The 24,353-nt window shown below is 42.2% G+C and overlaps 3 protein-coding genes across 4 annotated transcripts; all 3 read left to right on the top strand.

Moving 5' to 3' along the window:
• Positions 1-14,534, top strand: mpp4 (membrane palmitoylated protein 4). Its single transcript, XM_023961520.1, has 22 exons — positions 1-106; positions 1,092-1,200; positions 1,286-1,407; positions 1,826-1,903; positions 1,994-2,077; positions 3,182-3,313; positions 5,964-6,045; positions 6,504-6,589; positions 8,185-8,259; positions 8,330-8,526; positions 9,016-9,074; positions 9,174-9,191; positions 9,271-9,312; positions 9,391-9,411; positions 9,532-9,546; positions 10,480-10,521; positions 10,592-10,765; positions 10,843-10,923; positions 12,820-12,913; positions 12,981-13,089; positions 13,171-13,305; positions 14,294-14,534. The coding sequence occupies exons 2-22, from the start codon at positions 1,143-1,145 to the stop codon at positions 14,483-14,485; spliced, it is 1,896 nt and encodes a 631-aa protein (XP_023817288.1). The 5' UTR covers positions 1-106; positions 1,092-1,142; the 3' UTR covers positions 14,486-14,534.
• Positions 14,535-15,072: 538 nt separating this feature from the next.
• LOC101166111 (transmembrane protein 237B) lies at positions 15,073-18,906 on the top strand. Of its 2 annotated transcripts, XM_004066359.3 has the most exons (14): positions 15,073-15,262; positions 15,463-15,498; positions 16,789-16,820; positions 16,927-16,940; positions 17,012-17,080; positions 17,168-17,296; positions 17,370-17,463; positions 17,581-17,726; positions 17,794-17,926; positions 17,994-18,185; positions 18,254-18,327; positions 18,405-18,492; positions 18,561-18,682; positions 18,753-18,906. In XM_004066359.3, exons 1-14 carry the CDS (start codon positions 15,242-15,244, stop codon positions 18,815-18,817), a joined length of 1,215 nt encoding a protein of 404 aa, XP_004066407.1. In that variant the 5' UTR covers positions 15,073-15,241; the 3' UTR covers positions 18,818-18,906. The 2 variants fall into 2 exon arrangements, with proteins under 2 accessions (XP_004066407.1, XP_020563214.1); XM_020707555.2 differs by lacking the exons at positions 15,073-15,262; positions 15,463-15,498 and adding an exon at positions 16,086-16,331.
• A 449-nt stretch (positions 18,907-19,355) lies between these two features.
• LOC101165867 (cytochrome P450 20A1) lies at positions 19,356-24,213 on the top strand. Its single transcript, XM_004066358.4, has 13 exons — positions 19,356-19,555; positions 19,939-19,988; positions 20,165-20,331; positions 20,407-20,552; positions 20,636-20,803; positions 20,889-20,967; positions 22,362-22,474; positions 22,549-22,603; positions 22,675-22,795; positions 22,864-22,975; positions 23,044-23,108; positions 23,559-23,648; positions 23,735-24,213. Exons 1-13 carry the CDS (start codon positions 19,484-19,486, stop codon positions 23,886-23,888), a joined length of 1,392 nt encoding a protein of 463 aa, XP_004066406.1. The 5' UTR covers positions 19,356-19,483; the 3' UTR covers positions 23,889-24,213.
• The last annotated feature ends 140 nt before the right edge of the window (positions 24,214-24,353 follow it).

Genomic DNA, 24,353 nt, shown 5'->3' with positions numbered 1-24,353 from the left:
CGTAGTGCAACCGTGGGCGCTGTCAGGGGAATATTTTCCCTGCTTCTGCTCCCGAGCCGACACCTGTGGAAGGTGGTGAGGGCCCCGAAAGCCTGCAGGTGAACAGGTAAGACTTGAGGGACGAAGGTCAGAGGAAGACTTCAGGGATTATCTTCTTCTAGTGCTTGAAATATTTGCCGGATTATTGCATATCAATCAGATCTTTTTACTTTGCAGCATTTTCAGCTCTGTGTCATTTGAAGTTGCTCTTTCTTTTGAAGATTTTCCTGTTTAACTCCAGAAGGTCAAATCTGGTTAAATAATCTTGATTTATTGCTCAAAAATCAACAAAAAAAGACCGTTTTAATTCTTTTTTTAAGTTTCTTTGTCAGCAGGAGATTACAGTTTATGCCCATCTTGCTGCCTTTGCGGGTCGGCACAACGTGTGCCAGTAACCTCTGACCTCCTCCATTCTGCTGCAGGAACCGGGCAAAAAGTGCAACTTTGATTAACTGCAGAATTGCAGATGGCAGCGAAAATCTCCTGAAGCCGCGGCTCTTCGCTGCTTTATCTTCTGAAAGCATGCAACGTTTGGTTTCACTGAAAGGGACTCGCAGGTCATGAGGACTTGAGTCGCGCCTCTGCAGAGCAACGAACCCATCGTGTTTGGGATTTTTAAGCAGTAGAATGTAGCAGTCTGGGTATTTCCTGGTGGTGACTCCAGGTGGCGCTAAATCCGAACTTTTAAAATATTGACTTTGGCGACAGATCTGTATGTTTCTGCCTTAAATTTGGGAATGCTCAACCATCGGCTGTACCTTTTTTATCGCACATCATTTGATCACTAGAACATTATGAAATATTCATGCTAGCTGATTACGTTACGTTAAATTGTAAGTTATTTTATTGCGATATATGATGAGCAGACTGAAGCTTCATCAATTGTAAGCAAATACTTCATAAACAAAAAAATCTGTTAGTGATAAAGAACCAAAATCATACGTGTTTGGTTTAGTTGTGAGGGAAAGTTTTCTGTACCTGATGCTGTTTTTTAATAGTTTAAATCAAATCAAGTTTCTTGCAGTTTGTAACATGAGTTAATTCATCTGCAGGTTTGCTGCTCAGCACTCAGTGGGAAGTTAAGGGTTAAAGGTCAGGCGACCATGAGGCAGGCGGTTGAAGCTCAGGGGTCAATTCCTCACTTTGAGCTTGGAGAGCAAGGTAAGCGGGGTGTTTGGATGGGTCTGCAGACGAGTTTAAAGCTTCCCCTGAGCTGTGATCATGACGCTGTGTGTCCGGGCTCCAGGCCTGCGGCACGTCCTGGCAGACGTGATCCAGGAAGTGAGGCGCTCGGTCAGTCAAGACATCGACGGCGCCGAGATCCTCCATGGTCTGCTCAATGCTCCCTGGCTGCAGTCGCTCCTCAAGGTTTGAAAAGGACAAAATAAAAGTTGATAATGGTTTTAAAACCTCCATTTCTGATCATATCAGTTAACTTCTAATTTTTTCAAAATAAAAGTATTTAAGTCAACAGAATTATTTTTGCCCAAATGTTGAGGCTTTGGGGAGTCACATTCAGAAATTCAGTAGTCAATCTAAAGGCGGGGTTTGACACTTGACTCCGCCTAGTGGGTTGGTGATGTCACTGAGCCACTCAATAAATGAGACTTTCCAACAAGTCAAAGTTTTACAGCGTCCTACAACACTGGAATCTCTGGTTTTTAAAATGTATTTTTTGTATTTTTTTTGTGTGTGCAATTTTTCAAATTATTTTAAACATCTAAATGACCTTAACTATATTTATAATACTTACAAATAAAGGTTTTACTTTTTACTTTTTTGTCAGGTATACGAGTGTCTCCATAAACGTCTGAGAGATTCTCCTGAGCCTTATCTGGATTATGCGTCTGGACTTTCACTTCAGGTTTGCTCTCTAAACGTAAAATGTCACTTGTTTGTTCTCTTTCCTGGTGTCCTGATTGTGTTGGTTTTTTTTGGGGGCTTTTGTGCACAGTTGCTGATAGACATTAAGTCTTTGCCATGCTGCTCTGAAGAGGCTAAAGAGCTCTACCACCTCCTCCGACAACCACACCTGCAGGTGAGAACCGCTTCTGCAATTTCACTTTATGTTGCACTTTGTGTTGCATCACACCAAGACGGCTTTTCATGAACAAAAACAGAAAACATGAGGACAATTGAGCTTATTGGAGACACCTAAGTGGGAAAGCAGTTTTTCTCAAAAGCCTTTTTTTTCTAGCATATTTTCTTTAGGAGTTTGTGTTTTTATTAAAATAACTTTCAACGTCAGAGTTAGCATAAATTCTGAAACTCTGAGTTTTGTCTGTTATGGGCCCAATGTTAAAACTTTCAAGTCATCCTTTGATTGAAAATTGTTGCCCTGTATTAATGATGTTTCCATAGCAACCATAGAAAAATGTTCATGTCTTGGGCTGACTAACATGTGTGGCAATTTTTATGTCTATACCTTAAAGCAAAATGTTCGGTTTCCATAGCAACCATCATATACGCCTCCCACCGCCTTATTTTTAATAGAAGGACATAAAAATGAAAATTGATGTGTTTGGCTGGGGATAGGTCTAAGTTTTGAAAAAGTTAAAGAGAAATAACAGATTTTTATGTGACACTACAGTTTGACTCAAAGATGGCTGGGCATTAAAGGTCAAAGGTCAATCAAACAACTCTTTATTAACAACTCATTGCATTGCCCAAATGCAATAGAATACAAACAGAAGTATTTTTATGAGTGTAGTGAAGTTTTTGTGCACCAAGGTCTTTTAAATTTGGCTGTCGTCACGGTGACAGCATTAAGAGGTGCTGCTCTTTTTTTCTATAGTCCCAATACACAACCATAGCAACCATAGCGTTTTCTTTATATGAACACATGTAGCAATTTTCATGTTTTTAGTTTACATTGTAAAATTAAAATAAACCAAATAGAAAAATACAATTTATATCGTAGGTGCTTTTGTTTTTTCCCTTTGCCTTTCAAGCAAATACAGCTAGGAAGTTTTTAAGACAGTTCTTTAATTGGTTTGATACATTTGTCAAAGTTTGTGAACCTTTTAGCTGTTCGGTTTCATCCCTTTTAAGGAGACGGTTCTAGACTCTTTGTGGATTCCTGACTTTTTCCCCGAAGTCCATTTTAGCTCAAAGCGCTAACAAATCAGTCTGACCTTTCCAGGCTCTACTTTCTGCCCACGATACGGTGGCCCAGAAGGACTATGAGCCGGTACTGCCCCCCATGCCAGAGGACCTGCCGGAGGACGAGGAGGCCGCGCGAATCGTCTGTCTGGTGAAGAACAAACAGCCTTTGGTGAGCTCTTTAGGCGTTATCCAACAATGACGTTTCACAACTCCTAGTCCATCCCAGCGTTTTCTTTTTCGTAGGTTGATTCATAAAGATTGTTCATATTTCAACAATGCACGGAACCTCATTTATTAGATTTGAATCTTTTAGGGCTCTGCTCAAAGATATGAAACTTTTATTTTGGAAAATAAATTTTGAAATGTTTTATTTTTTAATTTAAATTATTTAGCTTTTCCTAATATAACAAGTGCTAATCATGATTGATATCAATTTATACTATAATATAAACGTGTTATAAAAAACTGTTTTTATAGCTTCCAATTTGGATCCTCTTTATGGCTAAATCTCGACTATGAGGCTCGGCTGCAAGTAGGGTTTAGTTTCTTGGTCCAAAATTGGTTCCACTTGGTCCAAATTCAGGTGAGCGTTTCCACTCAAAGTTGGACCGTCACGGGTTAAGTCAACAACAACAACGGAGGTCATCCAGCAGGTACATTTTTCTGCTTAGCTTTTGGTACTTTGTGCTTCAATAGTAAGTCCGCCCAAACCAGTCAGTTCCATTTTTCAATGGACCTACAACCAATGGGGGCCCAAAAATGGTACGGTTTAATGGATCCATTAGATAATGGCAACACACAAAATACCTGACTGAACCGTACGTACCAGACCAGACCATTCAGTGGAAAAAAGGCATTAGTGCACTGTATAGGGTGTTCGCCATTTTTTCAGCGTGTCTGAATCTTCTCCCCAGAAGTCTCTGTAGAAAATCAGATTACCTAATGTAGACCACAATGCATTGCGTTTGAATGATTTGTCATTTGTTATTTTTTTCTAAATCAGTGCTGCGAATTCAAGGCCAAACACAAACAGACTTCCGGTACTTCCATTGTCCCGCAGCTTTGTGACCGCAGAGTCTCATCTCCCAAGTGTTGGAGTAGCTCCAGAGGGGCGATCCACCCTGCTAGAAGGCTTCCCCAGCTGCCGTGCCCCCGACCTGGACACAAGCCAGACTTTCGGTGTAGGGTTTGTTGCACAGACTTGTTTTGGGAGGAAAGGCTGAACCGCTCTGCGCCGTCAGTGTACCGCTCTTTTTGGATCGGTAAGAAAAGATGTGACCCTTGTTTTGGTCATCCGTCATCCATCCATAATCCATCCACCATCCAGTCTTGATTTCTCAAGGATTAACCATTTCTCCTTTCTCATCGGAGACGACATTGTGAAAGGGTTTGATGGAGCAGGATCCTCTACCAACGTCCCTTATCCCGCCTCCCAGAGGTGGAAAGCAAGTCCACCATGTTCTGGCATTCTACACCACCCAAATGTTGAGGAGTGCCTCCACCCAGGTCTTCCCAGAAGGCTTCAGAGCCCCCGTGTCCACACTGCTCCACCTAGCCCCATGCACCCTCACCGTCTCCTGGACGACTCCTCCGTCGAGCTCGCCAAGCAGGAGAGCCTGGACGAGCTGAGGACCACCGTCCAACTGGCCGCCAGCTCCATGGAGAGCAGCACTAAAGACATCAAGCTCCTCGGGGAGAAGATGACCGCTGCCACCGAGCGCATCACTGAAACAGTTCAAGACAACTCCCAAGCTCTGGTGCTCCTCACGCAGGTGGTAGATCGTCTGCAGACCCTTCTGGTCACCTCCCGGTCCGACTTCAGCCCCCTGAACCCCACGGACTCTGAGCAGCACTCAGCTCAGACCCACCTGTCCAGATGCTCCTGCACCTCCTCCCTGTCCAGCAGCAACTCGCTGGACGCTCCCTCCACCTCCCAGGTTGCAGAATGTTTGTCAGGATCTTACCAGGGATCTCCTCGTCCCACGCCGACAAGGACAAGGCACGCTCCTCAGCAGCAGAAAAAGCACAACGGCCATCGGGGATCGCGCAGACTCACCAATGGGGTTTTGGATGGAGAAAGGCCCGTGGGAGGAGGTGGTACAAACAAACGGAGAAAAAAGAGAAGGAAGAGTGCGACTTGAGGAGCATCCAAACTGGTTTTTTGGGTATCTCTTCCAGTTCGCTGGGAAATCGCCGACCTGCACAAAAAGCAGCGGTAGATTTAAAAAGTCGTTTTTATCTGCTTTTCCTCATCTTTCATTGTGACTTTCAAATGTTTTCATGCAAGAACGTCCATCTTGATGTCTTGGTTTGGTGGTTTATGTTTGACCCCTACATAAACATCACACATGGCCTTCCTCTGAATCTGTCCCGACTCCCAGTCCTTTCCTTATTTCTTGAACAGAAATACTTATTCTTTTTGGTCTTCAACCTCTTGGTCCATCGTTTTGTTTCATTTTTCCCCCCAAAATGTCAGATATTTCTTTAATCCTTGAAAGTGGTCCAACGACTTTTAAACTTTAGTACTCGTTAGCAGTAAAACGTCGCAAAAATACCTCAGTGGTGCCATTTTTGGTGCAATATTGAAAGAACTTTTACTTAAGAAAGTAGAAGAAAAGGGGATTCCAAAATTGTGTTTCATCACTTTCACCCGAAAATATAGGTGGTTGAGCTTTTATTTTGAAATCTTTTTGTGCTTTGAGATAGTCCAGCTGGTATTTATCGTCATAAGCCACTTTTAAGTAAATTAAAGAATGTCTGACTGATTTGGAGAAAAATGGAGAAAAGGACAGCGGCTAAGATCTGATTTCCTTCCACAGGGAGCGACGATAAAGAGAAACGAGATCACAGGGGAGATTTTCGTGGCTCGAGTGATCCATGGAGGCCTGGCTGATCGAAGTGGTAAGGTTTCTTCTTTTTAAAGGTTCCTCTGTCAGCTATGTTGTAATTTAACAACTTTATATACGATCATTTATTGAAAGATATTGCTCAAAATTTAATCACAAGATATTAGCACCTTTTACATTTACAGGTCTGTACCGACATCATGAGGCCATTTTTTGTCAAAGTAAAATTTTTATGCTATTTATAATGTGATCAGTCAGTACCTTTTGTCATTTAAAAGTATTTTAGGTTTCATTTTATCAAAATAAAACATTTCCACTAATTAAATAGTTCTGAAAGATCCAGTTTCTTTAAAAAAAATCAGAAGTCCAGGAGGCTAAATGATACGTTTTCAAACGTATCTGTAAAATCAGTGGGTTTGCTCTAAAAATTTAGCCCTTGATGTTTTTGTTTTATCAAATTGGAGAAAAAAAAACATTGTGCAGAATATCAGGTCTGGATTTGTTTGTGTTCAGGTCTGCTTCATGCAGGAGACCGGATTGTAGAAGTGAACGGTTTTCCTGTTGACGGGATGGAGCCTGAACAAGTCATTCAAGTTGTGGTAAATATTACATACATATTTTCTTTCACTGTTAGATATAAAGATTCCCAAAATGACATCTATTAAAGAAAAATTATGCTGAGTGTTACAAAAATGGGTTTACATAAAGCTACCAAGACAAAAACACTCCAGCCTAACAGAAAAGGTGAAGCAAAGACGTATATTTAAGCTAAAAAATGCTAAAGGAACCCTATTACTGTTAATGCTAAAGTAGTGTCAAAATGTCTAAAGCAGCTGAGAAGACACTTTATTTTGGTATTCATGATAAATGTATGATTTTAGATTAAGAAATAAAAAGATAACGTACAAATTGTTTAATTATTGAGGAAAAAAATCCCTGAAATTTTAGGGGAAAAAATAATTTATGCTAACTACTTGGGTTATGGCTAAATGCCATCAACAACAAAGTAATGCTAATCTTAGCATTGCAAAGTTGGCAGGTTAAATGCCAAACCAGCAAAAAATGTATTTGTGCTTTAGGAAAGATACTGCTAATAAACTAGAATTAACATTGAACGATGCTTTAGAAAATTAAATAAATGCTACGCATGCTATCTATTGGCTAAGTGCTAAATTTACACAAGATGGCTAAATTGTAAAAATATAGTAAAAGAAAAATCACTAAGGTTGTGTCCGAATTCTTTCCCTACTCTCTATGTAGTGCGTTCGCCATTTTTCAGTGCTGTCCGAATCTACAATTCCAAAATTGCCCTTGAAATTTCCCAGAAGTCTTTGGAGAAAACCTGTGTGCATTAATGCTCAGTAGATTGGTGAATATTGACCACAATGCATTGGGTCGGAACAATGTATTTAAATACATTTTTAAATAAACCAGCAACTTTTTTATCTTCAGAAGACAATGGACAGTGGACAGTGGACAGTGATTGTCGAAAAACGTTCATATCAATTAGATTTTAACTTCGTGAAATCAATGATCTCATGTTCGCCATTACAAAAAAAAGTAGTGAGCTTGGTGTCTGAATTGCTTTAAAAATTCACAGCACTACATAGTCCCACATTATATAGTCTTTTAGTAGTTAGGGTGGGAATTCGGACATAGCCTAAAATCTTAGGGAAAAAAAGCTCTAGTTGAATAATTGTATGCAATAATGCTAAACTTTTAGCTGAAGTTGGCAAGTTAAATGCCAACCTAGCATAAAATGTTTGAATGCTTTAGGGAAGCTAATGCTAACCTAGAAGGATTAGATTAAATGACACGGCAAGACACTAAAGAAATAAAGAAAAACTCAAATAAATATTTGTAATGCTAAATAACAGTGCTAAATTGGTTATTGTTAAAATGCTAAAATATAATGATAATGTTAAGTTATCTCTCTAATTAGCTGCCATCTTGTTTTCGGCAAGTTACATTTTTAGAAATCCAATAAGGGATTAACAACGTTAAACAATGTCAAAATAACTGGCAAAAAATGTTATAGGCCTACAATAAGAAAAGTTTTAAAAGTCATTCAAAGCTCATTCAAAAATAAAAGATCTCAAATAAAGTTACCTATCTTTATAAGTTACAATGATTTTAAAATGAGTCATTCCTTTTTTATGTTCTTAATAGGAAAATTGTGTTTTTATCCAATTAGCAAGCTCGGTCCCATGGCACCATCATGTTTAAGGTCATCCCCATCACAGAGAGGCCCGTCCACAACCAAACCATGGTGCGTGCTGCTCTTTACTTTATTTGTTTACTCCTAAACCAAAATCCAACCAACAACTGCTGTGTTTCAGCTATATATGCGCGCCATGACTGACTACAGCCCGCAGCAGGACCCCAACATCCCCTGCGCAGACGCCGGCATCAGCTTCAAGAAAGGAGACGTTCTTGAGATCGTGGATCAGACTGACGCCCTCTGGTGGCAAGCCAAGAAACTGCCCAGCAGCGTGGCATGCGCCGGCCTCATTCCTTCCACCAATCTCCTCAAACGGTCAGACTGTTCACTGACTCCATCTCCACCTGAAGTCATCGAATATCCATTAATATAAAAAATTTTATGACACAAAAACAAAAGACTAGGAAATTTTTGTTTGGTCTCTCAGTGCACTTGTAAAGACAAACAAATTAGACTTGGTTTCAAAAGTCCAAGTTGTCTTCTCTGGCTTGAAACTTCAATAGGTCACGAATATCATCAGGTTACGTACAAAAAGGCATTTTTAGAGTCATCCGCATTGCATGGTTTTAAACGATTTCCCTTATATAATGTGAGATTTTGGGGTGGAAAAAAAGGTGTCCAAATACCCATCCCTGTGGAACACCATAACTAATTAGGTGAGCACAAAAACGTGTGTGTACAACAGGCCCGACCATTTTGAGCTGAACCAAATAGAACATTGTTTTTAAAACATATTTTACCAGTTTTTCTGGAATAAAAGCTAATTTATAGCCCTGTATTTGAGTTTGAACGCTGTTTCCACAGGAAGCAGAGGGAGTTCTGGTGGTCTCAGCCGTACCAGCCACACTTCTGCATGCAGACCTGTGAGTCTCCCACATGTTCATAGCTGCACTTTTTCAAACCTCTGACTCATCTGAACGTCTCAACTGACCATTTTCCTTGTTTTGACACGTTTGCTGCAGTGAGTACTGTTGACGAAGGTAAAGCCAAACGGTTATACCGTGGTTTTTTTTTGTTTTCTTTGACGATCATGTCGATTTGTGTTTATTTTCCCCACAGAAGAGGACATGATGGCTATTGATGAGAAATGTGTTGAAGCAGGTAATACTTTGATTTAAACAAGTTTTTTTTGCACACTTTGCTTCCCTGTTTTTGATTTGTGTGCTTTTCTTTTTTCAGATGAAGAGGCCTTTGAATCTGGTGGGTAAGTCTGTGTTGGTTTCATCTGTGCTTGATCGCAGATGCTCTTCATTGAGCGTCCTTCATATAAAACTGTTACTGTTGCTTCTTTTCTCGCTATTGTCTGATGGGAATCGTCAGAGGAACTCAGAGAAGGTGAGAAACTCTATACTCTAGATTTTTGTCGATACGTCAATTATACGTTGATGATACGCCAATGATACAGTAATGATACGTTGAGGATACCTCAATGACATCGATGATACATCAATGTTACGCTGATGATACATCAATGATATGTCGATACGTCGATGATACATTGATGATACGTTGATGAAATGTCGAAGAAAAACTACGTTGCAAACTCAATTGAAAGATGTATGACCTCATTTTGGACGATGCAAAATAACATCCTTAGAATTGCAAGTTAAAGCTCTGGCTATGTTCTTCACTTTAACCTTAAGGATGTGATAAAAATTTTAATTTTTTTACCCAAACACTTCAATTTTTGATCCGTTTTAAAATCTACAAAAGCCACAAAGGAGAAAAACACCTCAAAATATAAAAAAATCAAGGAAAATGACCATTGTATACTGTCACCATGGCAACTCTGCGTCAATCAAAAAGAAAAGTAGCCGAAACAAAAATCGTCAGAAAGCTTTCTTGTATCGAAACCTGAAATAAATTAGTGTCAAAACTCAACTTCGCCCATTTGGAGGGCACCATTTTGAGTCAATGTTTGACATCAGTCGAAAAATTGGCCAAATGGCCAAAACTGTGGTTCCTAAGGAAACTGTTAAAATGTACTTTTGCATCAAGATCTGAAAATTGGTGGACATATTTATTAGCCCAAGAGATGGCTAAACTTAAATGGTTGCTATGGACTCCTGCTGAATCTATGGTTGACTTTCCAGCACCACTGTCACAGCTGGTTTTCAAAGCCTTCATAAATTCCTAAACGAGGCTCACTCTTGTGTTCACAATTTAAGGCACAACTCAGTTCTTAAATGTGTTTTGTTGTTTTTGCTAAACTCTTATGTCGGAGCTTTTTTCAAAAATTTTTCTGTACTTTCTTTGTGTGTCCTTTAGAGGAGGATGACTACAGCAGCAACATTGAAGGAGTTTACTTGGGTAGGTTTGGAGCAAAGGTAACGATGGAGTTTTTTTTGTGGTTTGCTTACGGCCCTCTTTCCACCGTTAGCTGGTTTCAGGCGCAGCATGCGTCTGTGTCGGCGCCGCGCTCACAGCACCATCCATCCGTCCTGCCCCACCCGCTGTCCCAGCAGCTGCTACAGCGCCCTCAACAGCCCATACGAGGAAGTGGTGCGCTACCAACGCCACCCAGAGGACGTGCACCGCCTCATCGCCATTCTAGGTAGACCGGACGATCAGATTGAGCGGCTCTCTCTTTGGGATTTTGGTGGATTTTTAATGGAAAGTGTTTTCCCAAAGGTCCGTCTGGCGTGGGGGTGAGCGAACTGCGGAGGCGCTTGATTGAGATGAACCCAAACATCTTCCAGGGGGCGGTGCCTCGTACGTACAACAGTTTAATTAATACTGTATGACTTTAAAAAGCCATTTGGGTCGATTTTTCTTCAACCACAACCCAGTAGGAGACACCCTGGACCCCATGAGATCATATCAATGGAGCCAATGTAGCAGTAGTGGGATAATAGATTTTTTAATAACTTCAACAGTTTGCTTTATCGTTCAAAAACTGGGTCAAAGAGCCACATGAGTCTCCAGGGCCTCAGGTTTAAGAACCCTGGAGGCTTCAACCGCGGGGTTGCAAACAAGAGGACGGAACATCAGCCACGATTTGACAAACTGTTGCTGCACATCAATCTGGAGAGGCTTACAGACCCAAATCCAAACAATTCCCACAACGAGAAAGATTACTTACAAGAGGATTACTTTCAAGGCAGCCGCTAATCGTCTAAGGAGGGAACTCGCCAGCAAAATATTATCCGTGACAGACTCAGGAAGAACTAAAAGAACTGCATTACTGATTTTAGCAGCTTGAATGATGAGGATAGTGACACCAAGAAAAGAAAACTTGTTACACAAAAGTTTTTTTGGGGGTATAATAGAGTAGATTGAAGTTAAAACCTTCATCAAGATCAGGATTATAAAGAAAACACCTAAAATACCCCAAAAACGTCAAAAATTAATGTTAAGATAAATTTTATTTTAAGCCTCAACTAAAGGAAACCCTCATCAGAGCAAGATGAGCTGAGAACACAAGCCTGTCTCTGAATAAAGCTGTAAAAAAGCATTATTAGCTGTAAACACGGAGGTGGATGCAGATGGTATGGGCTTGTTTTTATGTAATTCATACTTGACCTAAAAAAGTTACCCATACAAATGTCTACAAAAGGTCGTTGTTGGTTAAAGTCTCTGCATCATGCGTTTCAGCGACGTCTTCCAATGAAGAAATAAATGAGCATTTCGTGCTTCCCTGGTCAAAACTCTTGCGCTCTTGCATTTTTAAGACCCTTTTCAGGCGTCGGAATTCAATGACACAAAGTCTTTCATACATCGGAAGAGAGCCGTGTAAGAAAAAGCCTGCAGCGAGATTCGCCAGATTTGCACCGTTTTGACATTTCCCACCAAGCCACTTCCAATTGTAGGTGGCGCTAGTAAACGGTAGAAGAAGAAACCCTTCCCTGCTTGTCCAGTGTGAACATCGTGGGCTAAATTCGCCTTCAAGAACCCGCGTTTGGCACATTGTTGAAGACGCGTCACGTGACCTGTTTAACGTAGCTTTAGAAAGATGGAGAAAGCCAGCACACGAGTTCTTAAATTGGTTTCAGGTTAGTTTTTGAAGCCGTTGAGGTCAGCAGAACCTTTTACGCATTTAACATAATTTAAAGGGCGTGGATGTTTGATCAAACCATAGAGGCATGAAAAAAGTGATAGAAAAGGATGTATCTGTGTTAAAAAGTTGGACTGGGTTACATTGGAGTGAATGGGAACCAACCAAGGTGGAGAACATTTTCTACCTGCTTAAAATGGTTTTAATTTGGTTTGAGATTGATGACGGATGACTGTTCGCTCTAGAACCACTGTGATAGGTGTTTACCAACAATTTACAGGTGTGTTAGCCCCGCCCCTTTGCCTAGTTTTTTTGGTTTGATGACCGATTAGACGAAAAACTAGCATGCCACGAGGTTTGTGCATCTGCTTTTGAATGAGATGTGCTGAAGTAGTTAACATGCCACCTGGTGGTCATTTGATGAACTGATGTGGTTCCAGTTGATTTTGTTTTTTAAACTTGCCTCAAACCAGCAGGTTTCAGATGAATAAATATTCTAATTTTGCATAATATAACTCTAAAATGATTTGTTATTTCTATTAATTATACAGTAAATCAGCTTTCAGAGACAATATTTTGACTTTTGCATGACTCTGCCTTCATTCCATCGTCAGACACCACGAGGCCACCCAGAGGGTACGAGGAGAGTGGCAGGGAGTACTACTTCACCTCTCGAGAGGCTTTTGACAACATGGTCTACAACAACAGGTGAAGCTGCTGTAAGCTGGTGGTAGAGATCAATCATATTGTGGGTAATGGAGAATCTGCTGAACAGGTTGCTGGAGTACGGGGAGTACAAAGGGAATCTATACGGCACCAGCATTGAGTCTGCGCGCCACGTTCTGAACAGCGGGAAGATCTGCGTCATGGACATAGAACCGAACGTGAGTCCAGGGATGAGATTGAGGATCTAAAGCTGAATGACAGCTTCCTTTAAGTTTAACTGAATCTCCTCTCAATATTAGGCCATTCAGGCGGTGAGGACCCATGAACTGAAGGCCTACATCATCTACGTGAAGCCTCCACCTCTGGAGAGGCTTAGGGAGACCAGACGGGATTCGTACATCACCACCGATTACTACGTAAACCGGCCGTTCAAAGTACGGACTGTTGGTGCCCATCACTTTGAATTTATTTTATAGAATACGGTGTTGAAATTATTATTTTATTATAAAAAATATATCAGAAAGTGGTATTTCCCCAAGCTGCTTTAAAATAAAATAAAAATCACAAGATAAATTATTGCTATAAAAAAGAAAAACAGATTTATCCTTAAGACGATGCAAATTAACTCTTTTGATTAACTTTGGTGATCTGTCCTGGGGTCAAATTTATTTTAAATAACACAATTTTCTATAATAATTTCTTTGCAATGTTTTGACTCTATAATTAGATTTTTTTTAAGATTAAAAAAGCAGACCTTTTTTGCCTTCTGCCTTTTAAAAAATAGATATATTATTTTTATGCTAACAAAAATAACAAATAAAATACGGGAATTAAATGCCTAAACTTATCTTTTGGTAACTATGCACTAATAAAAGTTGTCAAATGTAAAATGTAAAACTTATTGATTGATTGTTCATTGTTTTAATGCTCTCAAGTAATTCTATTTTTTTGATTAGAAAATGCAAATTAGCTCTTTTTTTTTTTTTTTATTAACTTTGGTGTACCTCTGGGATCCATGCTGGGACCAGCACAATTTTTATTTAATTTCTATAATTAACATAATTTCTCATAAAAATTTCTAAACAAGTTTTTTTGTTTTTATGGTTTCTCTGAATATTCTTGTTAGATGAAAAATTAACAACTTTGATTATATGATTAGCATAATTATTTAACCAGATCTTTAAACCTTTTTTGAAGAAAAAAATCTGTCTTTTCAAATTTAAATAAAAAAATTCATGGTTTTATGTTAACAAAAATAACAAATTATTAGATAAATAAAATGCATAAATGTATCTTTTTGGTCACTCCACACCAATAAAAAGTTGCTAAATGCAACATATCAAACTTATTATTTGATGGTTTGTTTTTTAGCCATAATACCAAGAGTTCTAACCACAATCAGGCTTAATTTTTACCCACCAGGATGAAGATCTCCAGGAGATGGAAGATGCAGCGCGTAAGATCGAGTCTCAGTACTGGCAGTTCTTTGATCACGTCCTGATCAACGATGAGCTGCAGGATTCCTGTGTCCAGCTGCTGACGGCGGTCAGGCAGGCGCAGGACGAGCCCCAATGGGTCCCTGCCAGCTGGATCCGGCCCACCGCCGAACCGTGAGGAAGGGGCCTGCAGCAAAACACGCCAGCCAATGCAACAACAACAAAAAACTACTACAACCTTTTTTTAAGGAACTTTGGCAAGAATAAATAATGTAAATACTTGGATCCATTTGTTTACAGCTTTGATCTGGTTATTTAGTTAAATACCCAAAAGTCTCACACACACACACACACACACACACACACACACGCACACGCACGCGCACACACAAAAATGAAATCCCTGAAACTGTCACTGATGATGTCACACATTTCTGCTTTTGTATCTAATTTTTCTTTCAATTAGAAGAAAATGTTTTTTGTTGTTGTGAAATTAATTTCATTTTTAAACACAAAAACTTTATAGCAATGTATCATCTTTACACTGAATTAACAAGTAGCTTTTTTTTATTTCAAATAAAAGCTGAACGCATCACAAATGTAAACATTCACATGAACCATGTGTGGAGTAATTGTTTACTGCAATAAACCATTTTATGAATTAATTCTCACAAATGTGTGGTTGTATTTATTGTTACCGTTTTGTTGTGTTTTCATTTTCACCACGGACTTTTATTTTAAATCAACCGGATGTCGATGCCCACCGGTTTCCGGTGACGTCAACTCGGATATCTGTGTAAACAAATTAACGGTGGAGTTAAATTAGCTTTGAAATGGCTTATAACAATTGAAAGTGTAGTAAAAGCGACATATTCGGTGACAATTATGAAGCTAAATTATATTTCAGGCCCATGTTGAGGTTTACGTTGGTAGAATGGACGCTGGAGGCTCGAAGGTGATGTTTGTTAACCGGTTTTGTGTGTGTGCAGCAGTGAGATTATTTTGGCTAACTCGGACGTTGATTTCATCCAAAATAAGTTTGAAATAATACTCAATTCTTGACTTAAAGTTAATTTTTATTAGGGATTTCGTTTGCTAAGTGAAACCGCTATAGGTTGTTGTTCGTAATGAAATTACTTTCGTGATTTGTTTCAGAAAATGAGGGCCAGAGAGCTGCCGCCGCTCCCGCAGGTCAGTTTCCACTCATTTTTCTGATTTAATTAATTAATTAATTAAAATTAATAGTTTCATTTAGTTCACCAAAAGTAAGTCTATATTCTTAAATAAGATATTTGCAATATTTATTAATGAATATAGTATTTCAGTTATTTGTGAGAAATTCGATGCTGGCCCTTTAAGAATCAGTGTTTCGCTCTAAACACCGATTCTACATTTAACAATAAAGTTAAAATGCAAATGAGGAATACAATAAAAAAGGCAAAAATGATCGAAATACATTTTTTATTTTACAACTATATAATAAAAATAAACAACTTAATTTAAATGTGTTGAATGTACAATTTTCCATTTTTTTTCCACAGTTTAATAAATTTGGTTTGTTTTTTCTCTAAAAATATCTTTGTTTAATAATTCTAGAAAAATTAAACTAAATTGCTATAAGATCCCAGATTTTGCTTGAGAGTTGCTGTAAGGAGGATCTGAGAAACATTTAGGAGCTAAGTTGAATTTTTCCTCTGTGTTTTTATGTTTTTATTATTATTTTTTTGAAGGAAAAACATTTGTGCTTTTTATCAACTTTAAACAATTTTATTAACAATAAAAAAACATTTTTGACTAAAGTTCAATCAGAAACCCAAAGTTAACAAATAAACCAAACTTATTTTTTATGCACGCCGTCTTTGCTGAACCTTCTCACCTTTAAAGAAAGAAAGAAAACAAAAAGAAGCTGTGATTCCTCCGACCTTTGACCTGTGTAATCCTGCCAGATTTAGTTTGGGATTTAGCCGTCAGGTTTGTTGTTCGCTTCGCCACAACCGCCTGGTAAAATGACCAGAAAGACCACGGTAAGACGATTTGATTTGACATCAAAGAGGGGGGAAAAAATACTGATTTATTTATTTAAATAGTTCTAAAACGTTAATTCCTTTTTAGATTAAGAAGTAAAATTCAACTTAAAATATTTGTTTCTTAAGGACTTTAGAGCCTTTAATTCGCCTGTTAGATTCTTATGTAACTTTATTCCAAGTAGTTTTCCAAAATAAAACAACCTAAAGGTGTAAAAGTTCTCCTGGGATCAAACATTTTCCTGCACATCAGCTGTGAATGATTTTAAATTTTAATGTAATCCCAAACCGCCCAGAAAATGCTCCCAAAAAAGACGTTCTCCACCTTTTTGAAGTGAAGTATTTCTGTCAAAATACCGTTAGAACTGTAGTGTTTGTGTGTCTCGTGTTGTTTGCGTCTATTTTGAGACAAACGTGGGACATAAGAGACTTTGCGTCTTTGTTTTTATCTCCTCAGCGAGGTCAGAGGTCGCTTCCCGCCATGTCCAGGTTCTTACCTTTCCTACATGTTACGCAATTTGGTGTTAAAAAACGTCAAACTGAAGTCTTTGATGTTTCTTCTTTCATCATTTTTCTTTGATCTTTACCCTTAAAGTGTAGACACGACAGGTAAGGAAAAACAATGAAGGAACAATTTTTTTTGTGTTCTTCCGTTCGTTAACTTCCGTTTTTTTACGCAGAAATTCCAGCAGCAAAACGGAAGAAGAAGCGGGCGAGGAAGGATGTGGAGGGCGTCGACGACACCGACGGTACAAAATGACGGTTTTTAGCTTTTGTCTTTCATTTTTTTAAAATCGGAAATATTTAATTTCTGAGAAGTGTCTGGTTGCTTTCAGATCAGGGGATGGAGATGGGCGGAGTCAGCAGTCGGCGGTCGTCGGAGATCGGAGAGCAGCTGACCCTCGAGGGCGCCACTGAGGCCCTGCCGCAGAGGAGGAGGAGGAAGAAGAAAACCCCCACCATAGGTGAGGCGGGGGTTTGGAGGGGATGAGCCCTCTGCGGCGGCTGATGTAGTTCCGGTTGAAACTCGGATTTCAGATCTGGAGGACGATCAGGCCGATCTGGTGAACGGAGACGAGGCCGATCAGACCACAGACGGGGAGGAAGTGGCCAAAAAGCCCAAAAAGAAGAAGTAAAAAAAAAATTTCGTTTACGCCAAAAATGTTTGTGAACTGGTGAACAATAAAGCTTTAAATTCATCAGGTGGGTTTAAATGTAACGCAGCTTCTCTTATTTCTTTTTTTCGAAGGAAGCCGAAAGTCGCTGATCTCCCCGACGACTTGGACATACAGGAAGACGATGTGGTTACAGACTACCCGATCCCCCAGCATGCCTTGTTCTCGGCGCCGCAGGGTCAGAGCCAGGCGGTGGCGAAGGTTTTCGTGGAGAGGAACCGTGAGTAGGAACCATTCGGGAGCCGGTCCGGTGGCGGTTTGAGTTTGACACGTGCGTTGGCGTTCAGGACGGTTCCAGGCGGCCGAGCGCGCCGACTTGAGGAAGAGCAGCCAGCAGATGGACCACACGGCGGACTTCCAGCACCTGCAGCAGCCGTGGACCACCAGAGACGTGTCGGTGCGAGTCCACGGGGGGTTCAGGTGAGCAGGCCACCTCTCTTCAGCCCCGCGGCGGCGTCTCGTCCTCACGCTTCCTCGCCGTCCTCAGAGTCTTCGGCTTGTACTGCCACGGCTTCCTGGCGGGCTACGCCGTGTGGAACGTGGTGGTGGTGTACATGCTCGCCGGGCAGCACCTCACCGCCCTGGCCAACCTGCTGGAGCAGTACCACAGCCTGGCGTACCCGTCCCAGTCGCTGCTCTACATGCTGCTGGCCATCAGCACGGTGGCCGCCTTCGACAGGTACGCTGGCTCCGCCCCCTTCTGGCGCAGAGCCCGCGCTGGCTTTTGAACCAAACATGTGTCTGCAGGGTGAACTTGGCCAAAGGCACGGTGGCGCTGCGGGAGTTCATCACGCTGGACCCCGTCGCCCTCGCCTCCTTCTGTGAGCGCGTCAATCCGCTTCACTCCTCCTTCAACCACACCTCCTCCGCTCGGTCTGACCTCCTCTTTTCCCCGCAGTGTACTTCTCGGCGCTGGTCCTCTCTCTGAGCCAACAGATGACCAGCGACCGGATCAACCTCTACCCGTCCTACAACGCCACCTTATGGTGAGCCCAGCTCCTCCTCCTCACCTCGCCAGTATCTCCCCTATCTGCCACACGCGCTTCCTCCGCAGGCCGCCGGGCTCCGAGCACCAGATCCTGCACCCCTGGGTGACCGTCAACCTGGTGGTGGCTCTGCTGGTGGGCATCGCCTGGATATGCGTCGCCACCAGGCCTGAAGCCGACTACACCGAAGGTGGGGCGAACCCGCCCACCGCCGCTCACACCTGAAATCCACATCTGAAGTCTGCGCTCTTCTGCTGCAGGTTACCTTAGAGCCATGGAGGTGGAGGCACCGAAACCCGAAGAGAACGCAGAGATTACGGCCTGAGCTCTGCGATTTTTATCATCTATAGATTATTTTTGTATTTTTTTTCATTTTACTTTTTGTGTTCTAAATAAAGTTTTTTGAACAAAAAATCTGTTTTTAGTTCAATCAGTCAATTGAGGAAAAAATTTGTGTCAACTGTCTGTGTTTTTGTTAATTTGTTGCAGAATTATTCATAAATAATCCAGATTATAATCATTGATGGATTATGTGAACATAAAGGAGGCTGCTGGGATTTAGAGGTTAATCCAGTTTAAAATTTAGAGATTAATTTAGCAATACATACAACTCAGAAATAATAGTTTTTTTTTTTATTACTGACTTTTTTATAATAACGGTATTACCTAAGAAAATTATTAATGAATGTTGTGAAACGGTACCATATGACAAAATAATGAAAAATGATTATAAAAGCAAAATTAAACTTATGATTAAAGAACCGTCAACAAATAATTTAAATGTAATATTAAACCTCTAAAGGTGTTGAGAAATGCAGAAAAGATGAACAGGAGGCAGATTCCCACATCACATCGATCGCATCTCGGATCGATTGCTTTGGTCTGCCGATCGATTTTGTTGACGTGGAAACGGTCGCGAGCGAGGTAATAAAAACCTGCAGAAATACACGACCTATAGTCCGTAGAGCGGCGCTCCGACAGCCGAACCATCATGCTGGACTTCGCCATCTTCGCCGTCACGTTTGTCGTCATTTTAGTGGGCGCTGTTCTGTATTTATACCCGGTAAGTTCGCAGCTAGCTCCGCTACGTTAGCATCATGCTAATGCACTGTCGAGCTAATGTAGAAGTAGAGAGCGCGCGGCTTAAAGTTTTCGCTGTCGCTCATGAGCCAAAAAATAATTTAGAAATTTAAAACAAATATTTTATCGTATTTAATAATTAAATGTATGTAAAAACTTTAAGCTAATTTGGGTTTGGCTTGACTATTGAAAATAAAATGGGATAAAATATATAAAAATGTATTTTTTTTTCACAGAATATAAGTAAGTCAATGTCAAAGCGACTTTTCTATTGATCCGTGAACTTAACCTACTGGGGGGGAGAAGAAAAACCGGGCTTTTATTTTGAAATTCTTATGTTTTGAACTTTGAGTTTCCTGTTTTCAGTCGTCAAGGAGAGCCTCAGGAGTTCCGGGTCTCTTCCCAACAGATGAGAAGTAAGTGCAGATATTTCCCCTGGTGTTACAGCGTTAGAGAAGCGTTAAGTGCTAAATTGTGTTTGGTTTAAAACTGACCCGTTTTCAAGTGTGAAAGAGTTAAATGACTTTTATTGTCTTAAAGGGGTTAACAGGAAATTACATGATTCCATTTTAGTTCCTGTTTGTGTCTTCAGGGATGGGAACCTGCAGGACATCGTGGGCAGAGGCAGCCTCCATGAGTTCCTCGTCAGTCTGCATGAGCAGTTCGGTCCGGTGGCCTCGTTCTGGTTCGGCCGCCAGCCGGTGGTCAGCCTGGGCTCGGTGGACCCGCTCCGGCAACACATCAACCCCAACCACACCAGTAGGGGGCGCCGCTTTTGTTTGTTTCTGTATCTTTAAAATGAAAAGTTGGTGATTCTCCTCTTTTTGCCCACAGCTGACTCCTTTGAGACAATGCTGAAGTCGTTGCTAGGCTACCAGGCAGGGGCGGGAGGTGGGGCCAACGAGTCAGTGATGAGGAAGAAGCTGTACGAGAGCGCCATCAACAACGCCGTGAAGAACAGCTTCCCTGCGGTGCTGAAGGTTCGTCCATCTTTCTTTAGGCTAAACCTGCAGCTCACCGACAGTCCCAGCGGCGCCCCCCAGTGGATGCTGTGTTTTTTCAGGTGGCGGAGGAGCTGGTGGATAAGTGGAGCTCCGTCCCGGAGGATCAGCACATCCCGCTGTGCGCTCACCTGCTGGGCCTGGCCCTGAAGACCGTCACGCAGCTGGCGCTGGGCGAACGGTTCAAAGACGACGCCGAGGTCATTTCGTTCCGCAAGAACCACGAAGCGGTGAGAACGCTCTCAGAGGCAGGGTTGCAGCTTTGGCCTTTGTTTACGTTTATTCGGATAAAACAAACCCTTCTTTTGTCGCCAGATCTGGTCGGAGATCGGGAAAGGCTACATGGACGGCTCCTTGGAGAAGAGCTCCAGTAGAAAGCGACACTACGAGAGCGGTGAGCAGAGACCTCGGTTCCTGTTTTCACGTCTTTTGGTTCATCAGCAGCACACAAACTTTCCTTGGAGAGAGTGATTGACAGTGGTCTGCAGCCAATCAGGATGCAGAACACAATGCACTGTAAAATAAAATGAGGATGCATAATTGTACTAAAGAAAACTGTGTGACAGTGAAAGGAGGAGCATGATGTAGCAAGGGAACTCTGTCATCTCGTGTCTAACGGAGGCAGAACTTCCTTGACTCATGCCAGTCCGTCTGCGGTGTGGCTCCGTTGCGTTGCGGCTCCGTTGCGTTGCTTGAAAACTCCGTCTCCGGCCGTCAGTTAGTTTTGCGATGTCTCCGTTGCGTCTCCAGTCCGTCCCCCCCTGGCTCCTGGAAGAGTAGCTCATCCAAAACTTTGTCCATCAGGTTAATGTGTTATCTCGTGGGCAAGCCAGCTTTTATTTTGAAACCCGGACCCGTTTCCTGTTTCTCTGTCTTTTTGCCGCAGAATTGACCCGTCAACAGATGGGAAATACTGCTTGCGGACATCAGACGTGGACATGAACAGAGTCGATATAAACGTTACAATTCATTAATGAACAGAGAAGCAGCACAGATGGATCAGTGTAAATCAGCTCTTGAGCCTGTTTTCCACTGAGCGGTCCGGTCCGGTTTTTTAAGCATTTCCATTGTAAAATGGACCCATTACGCTGGACCGGCCCCTGTTGGTCCACAGAAAAATGGAACGGACCAGTTAGGGCGGAGCTACTGATGACACCCGTTGATGCGCTGAAGGTCATTATGACCAAAGAAAGCTCCAAGAAAGCGGTTGTGTTCCATTCTAAAGCAGACCGGACTGGACCGCTCAGTGGTTTTCCTTTTTTATTAATTTGCTAATTATAGTAGTATACGTTTTCCACATTCTTTATTATTTTTATCCTCAGTAAATTGTGATCAGCTGTCGTATTCACTTTAAAATGTGTTCACATTTCACATTGACCTGACAGTCCTCATCCACCCTTTGTCTGGTCTTTGTCACCTCCACCTTTTGCTACATCACCCTGAACTGCACCACCTTTTCTCACTCCTGGACTTTTTCGTTCCACCACCAAGCCTCCTCTCTCTCTACAAAAACAGGAATCGTAACTTCAAACTGTTGGTTCTTTAGCAAAGATTTCACACCTGAACCTAGAGGTCATTTTGGCTGGATCGCTACGACTCGTGTGATTGGACGAGAGCAGATTATTGTAATCCCAATCCCAACTGGGTGACGGAATTCCCAGATTTGGTAAAATCTTTGAGGAGGTCCAAAATGCTGCTCATTTCCCAGCATTCCCTGCTCCAGTTTTTGATCAGGTGTATCTTCAGACGTCATCCGGTTCCGCCTAACGTTTGCGGGTCTCTGCTCAGCGCTGTCAGACATGGAGGCCACGCTGCTGGCGGTGGCGAAGGACAGGAAAGCGCAGCGGAGGCAGACGGCGTTCGTGGACGCTCTGCTTCAGTCCGGCCTCACGGAGCGGCAGGTGTGTGTTTCCGGTCTCGAACCCGCGCAGCGGTGCTGGGAGAAGGTCTGGCCCTAATGCTGGCTCTGTTTCAGATCATGGAGGACTGCATGGTCTTCACGCTGGCTGGATGCGTCATCACAGCCAACCGTAAGCGCCGCTGAACCAGTTGGTGCCGCATTGCCCGTGTCTCCCTCTGACCCCTGAACTCCTCCCGACAGTGTGCATCTGGGCGCTCCACTTCTTGTCGACCGCAGAGGATGTCCAGGAGAAACTGTGCCAGGAGGTGGAGGACTTGTTTGGTTCCGACCCGGTTTCCCTAGACCGGATCCCGCAGCTGAAGTGAGGCTGGTCATCTGTCAGAGTTCGATTCCCGCTTCGGTTGTGTTTGATGGTTTTGTCTTCGGTAGATACTGCCAGCAGGTCCTCAACGAGACGGTGAGGACCGCCAAGCTGACGCCCGTCGCCGCTCGCCTCCAGGAAGTGGAGGGGAAAGTGGGTCAACACGTCATCCCCAAAGAGGTATGTGGGGTCCAGGTCCTGACAGATGCTGTGACTGAAAGACATGAACATGGTCGTTTCTCCTGCAGACGCTGGTGATCTACGCTCTTGGCGTGGTCCTGCAGGACGCTGACACCTGGAGCACCCCTTACAGGTTCAGCTTGACCTTTTCATCTACGTACACACCGGCCTCGGTAACACGTGTTCAAGCGGTCACTTCCGATGGAAAGTGGTGCTTCAAAAGTCTGGCGTTCACGTGTAGCTACCAGGTTCTACCAACCTTTATTCGTGTCTTGCCAGCTAAACCAGGTCAAACGGGGACTCTGCTCTGTCAAACTCACCAGACTCTAAATGGTTTATCTGGTGAACACGGTCAAGAGCCTGACGATGTCTGCGTTTGTTTTTCAAATAAAGATAAACAAAGGGAAAGCGAAACCACATCCCCATTGCAAGGAACCAAAACCGTTTGTGCCCAATTTGCTTGTAAATGGTAGAAGAAGAAGCCCCTCCCTTCTTGTCCAGTGTGAACACCATGCGCGTTCTTGAATCTCCGGTGTATACGTAGCGTCACGCAGCAGCCGCTTGACTCTCAGTCCTCTTTTAGGTTCGATCCCGACCGATTCCAGGACGAGTCGGCTAGGAAGAGCTTCTGCCTCCTCGGCTTCTCTGGGAGCCAAACGTGTCCGGAGCTCAGGTGAGAAACCTTTTTTTTTTCTTTTAGGAGATGCAGACCCCTAACGTTAAGTGGGCGTTTACCCGGCGGGGGCTGTATCTCCTCAGGTTCGCCTACACAGTCGCTACAGTTCTGCTCGCCACCTTGGTGAGGCGGCTCAAGCTCCGACCACTGAAGGGACAGGCACCCGAGGTCCGGTCTGAGCTGGTGTCCACACCCAAAGAGGAAACCTGGATCACGGTGAGCAGCAGGAGGGGCTGAGAGCTCCAGGAACAAACTCCAGTCGAAGAGAAACCAGAAAGTATTAGAGGTTAGGCTCCTCCCCCTCCTCTCGACGAAGATCTCATCTTCAGATCAGTGCCTTTCTAAGCCCTCACCGCCATCCTTATACCATCTCTGCACCTCGACTGTCCTCAGACTTCTAGGTCTTTGTGAGTCATAGAGGATCTAGAAGATTCCAACACTCTTTTTAAAAAGCTCTTGAATGATAAAAATGTTCCAAAACATTTATTGTTCTGCTTTACCCATGAACAAATGGAGCTAACAATTAGCTCACTGTAAAAACAAATAAAACTTTTTTTGAATATTTGGTGCATTTTTGTTTATAAACATTATGTTTTTATTTCTCTACTTATTTAGGCATCATTTTGTAGAAAATGTCATTTGTTTTAGGTATAAATATTTATAAAATGTATCTAAAAATCTCTTTTTAATAAGATTTATTTT

The sequence above is a fragment of the Oryzias latipes genome, chromosome 2 (assembly GCF_002234675.1).
Source record: "Oryzias latipes chromosome 2, ASM223467v1".
Lineage (NCBI taxonomy): Eukaryota > Metazoa > Chordata > Actinopteri > Beloniformes > Adrianichthyidae > Oryzias > Oryzias latipes.
This window is presented reverse-complemented; position numbering and strand designations above follow the sequence as displayed.

Bases quoted from the DNA above. Each gene is read 5' to 3' on its own strand.
- LOC101166111 (XM_004066359.3), top strand. From the start codon at position 15,242: ATGGACGCTGGAGGCTCGAAG. The intron at 15,263-15,462 runs GTGATGTTTGTT...GATTTGTTTCAG, and splicing joins TGGACGCTGGAGGCTCGAAG to AAAATGAGGGCCAGAGAGCT. The intron at 17,727-17,793 runs GTGAGTAGGAAC...GTTGGCGTTCAG, and splicing joins GGTTTTCGTGGAGAGGAACC to GACGGTTCCAGGCGGCCGAG.
- LOC101165867 (XM_004066358.4), top strand. From the start codon at position 19,484: ATGCTGGACTTCGCCATCTTCGCCGTCACGTTTGTCGTCATTTTAGTG. The intron at 20,332-20,406 runs GTAGGGGGCGCC...TTTTGCCCACAG, and splicing joins CATCAACCCCAACCACACCA to CTGACTCCTTTGAGACAATG. The intron at 22,475-22,548 runs GTGTGTGTTTCC...GCTCTGTTTCAG, and splicing joins CCGGCCTCACGGAGCGGCAG to ATCATGGAGGACTGCATGGT.
- mpp4 (XM_023961520.1), top strand. From the start codon at position 1,143: ATGAGGCAGGCGGTTGAAGCTCAGGGGTCAATTCCTCACTTTGAGCTT. The intron at 6,046-6,503 runs GTAAGGTTTCTT...GTTTGTGTTCAG, and splicing joins AGGCCTGGCTGATCGAAGTG to GTCTGCTTCATGCAGGAGAC. The intron at 10,924-12,819 runs GTACGTACAACA...TTCCATCGTCAG, and splicing joins CTTCCAGGGGGCGGTGCCTC to ACACCACGAGGCCACCCAGA.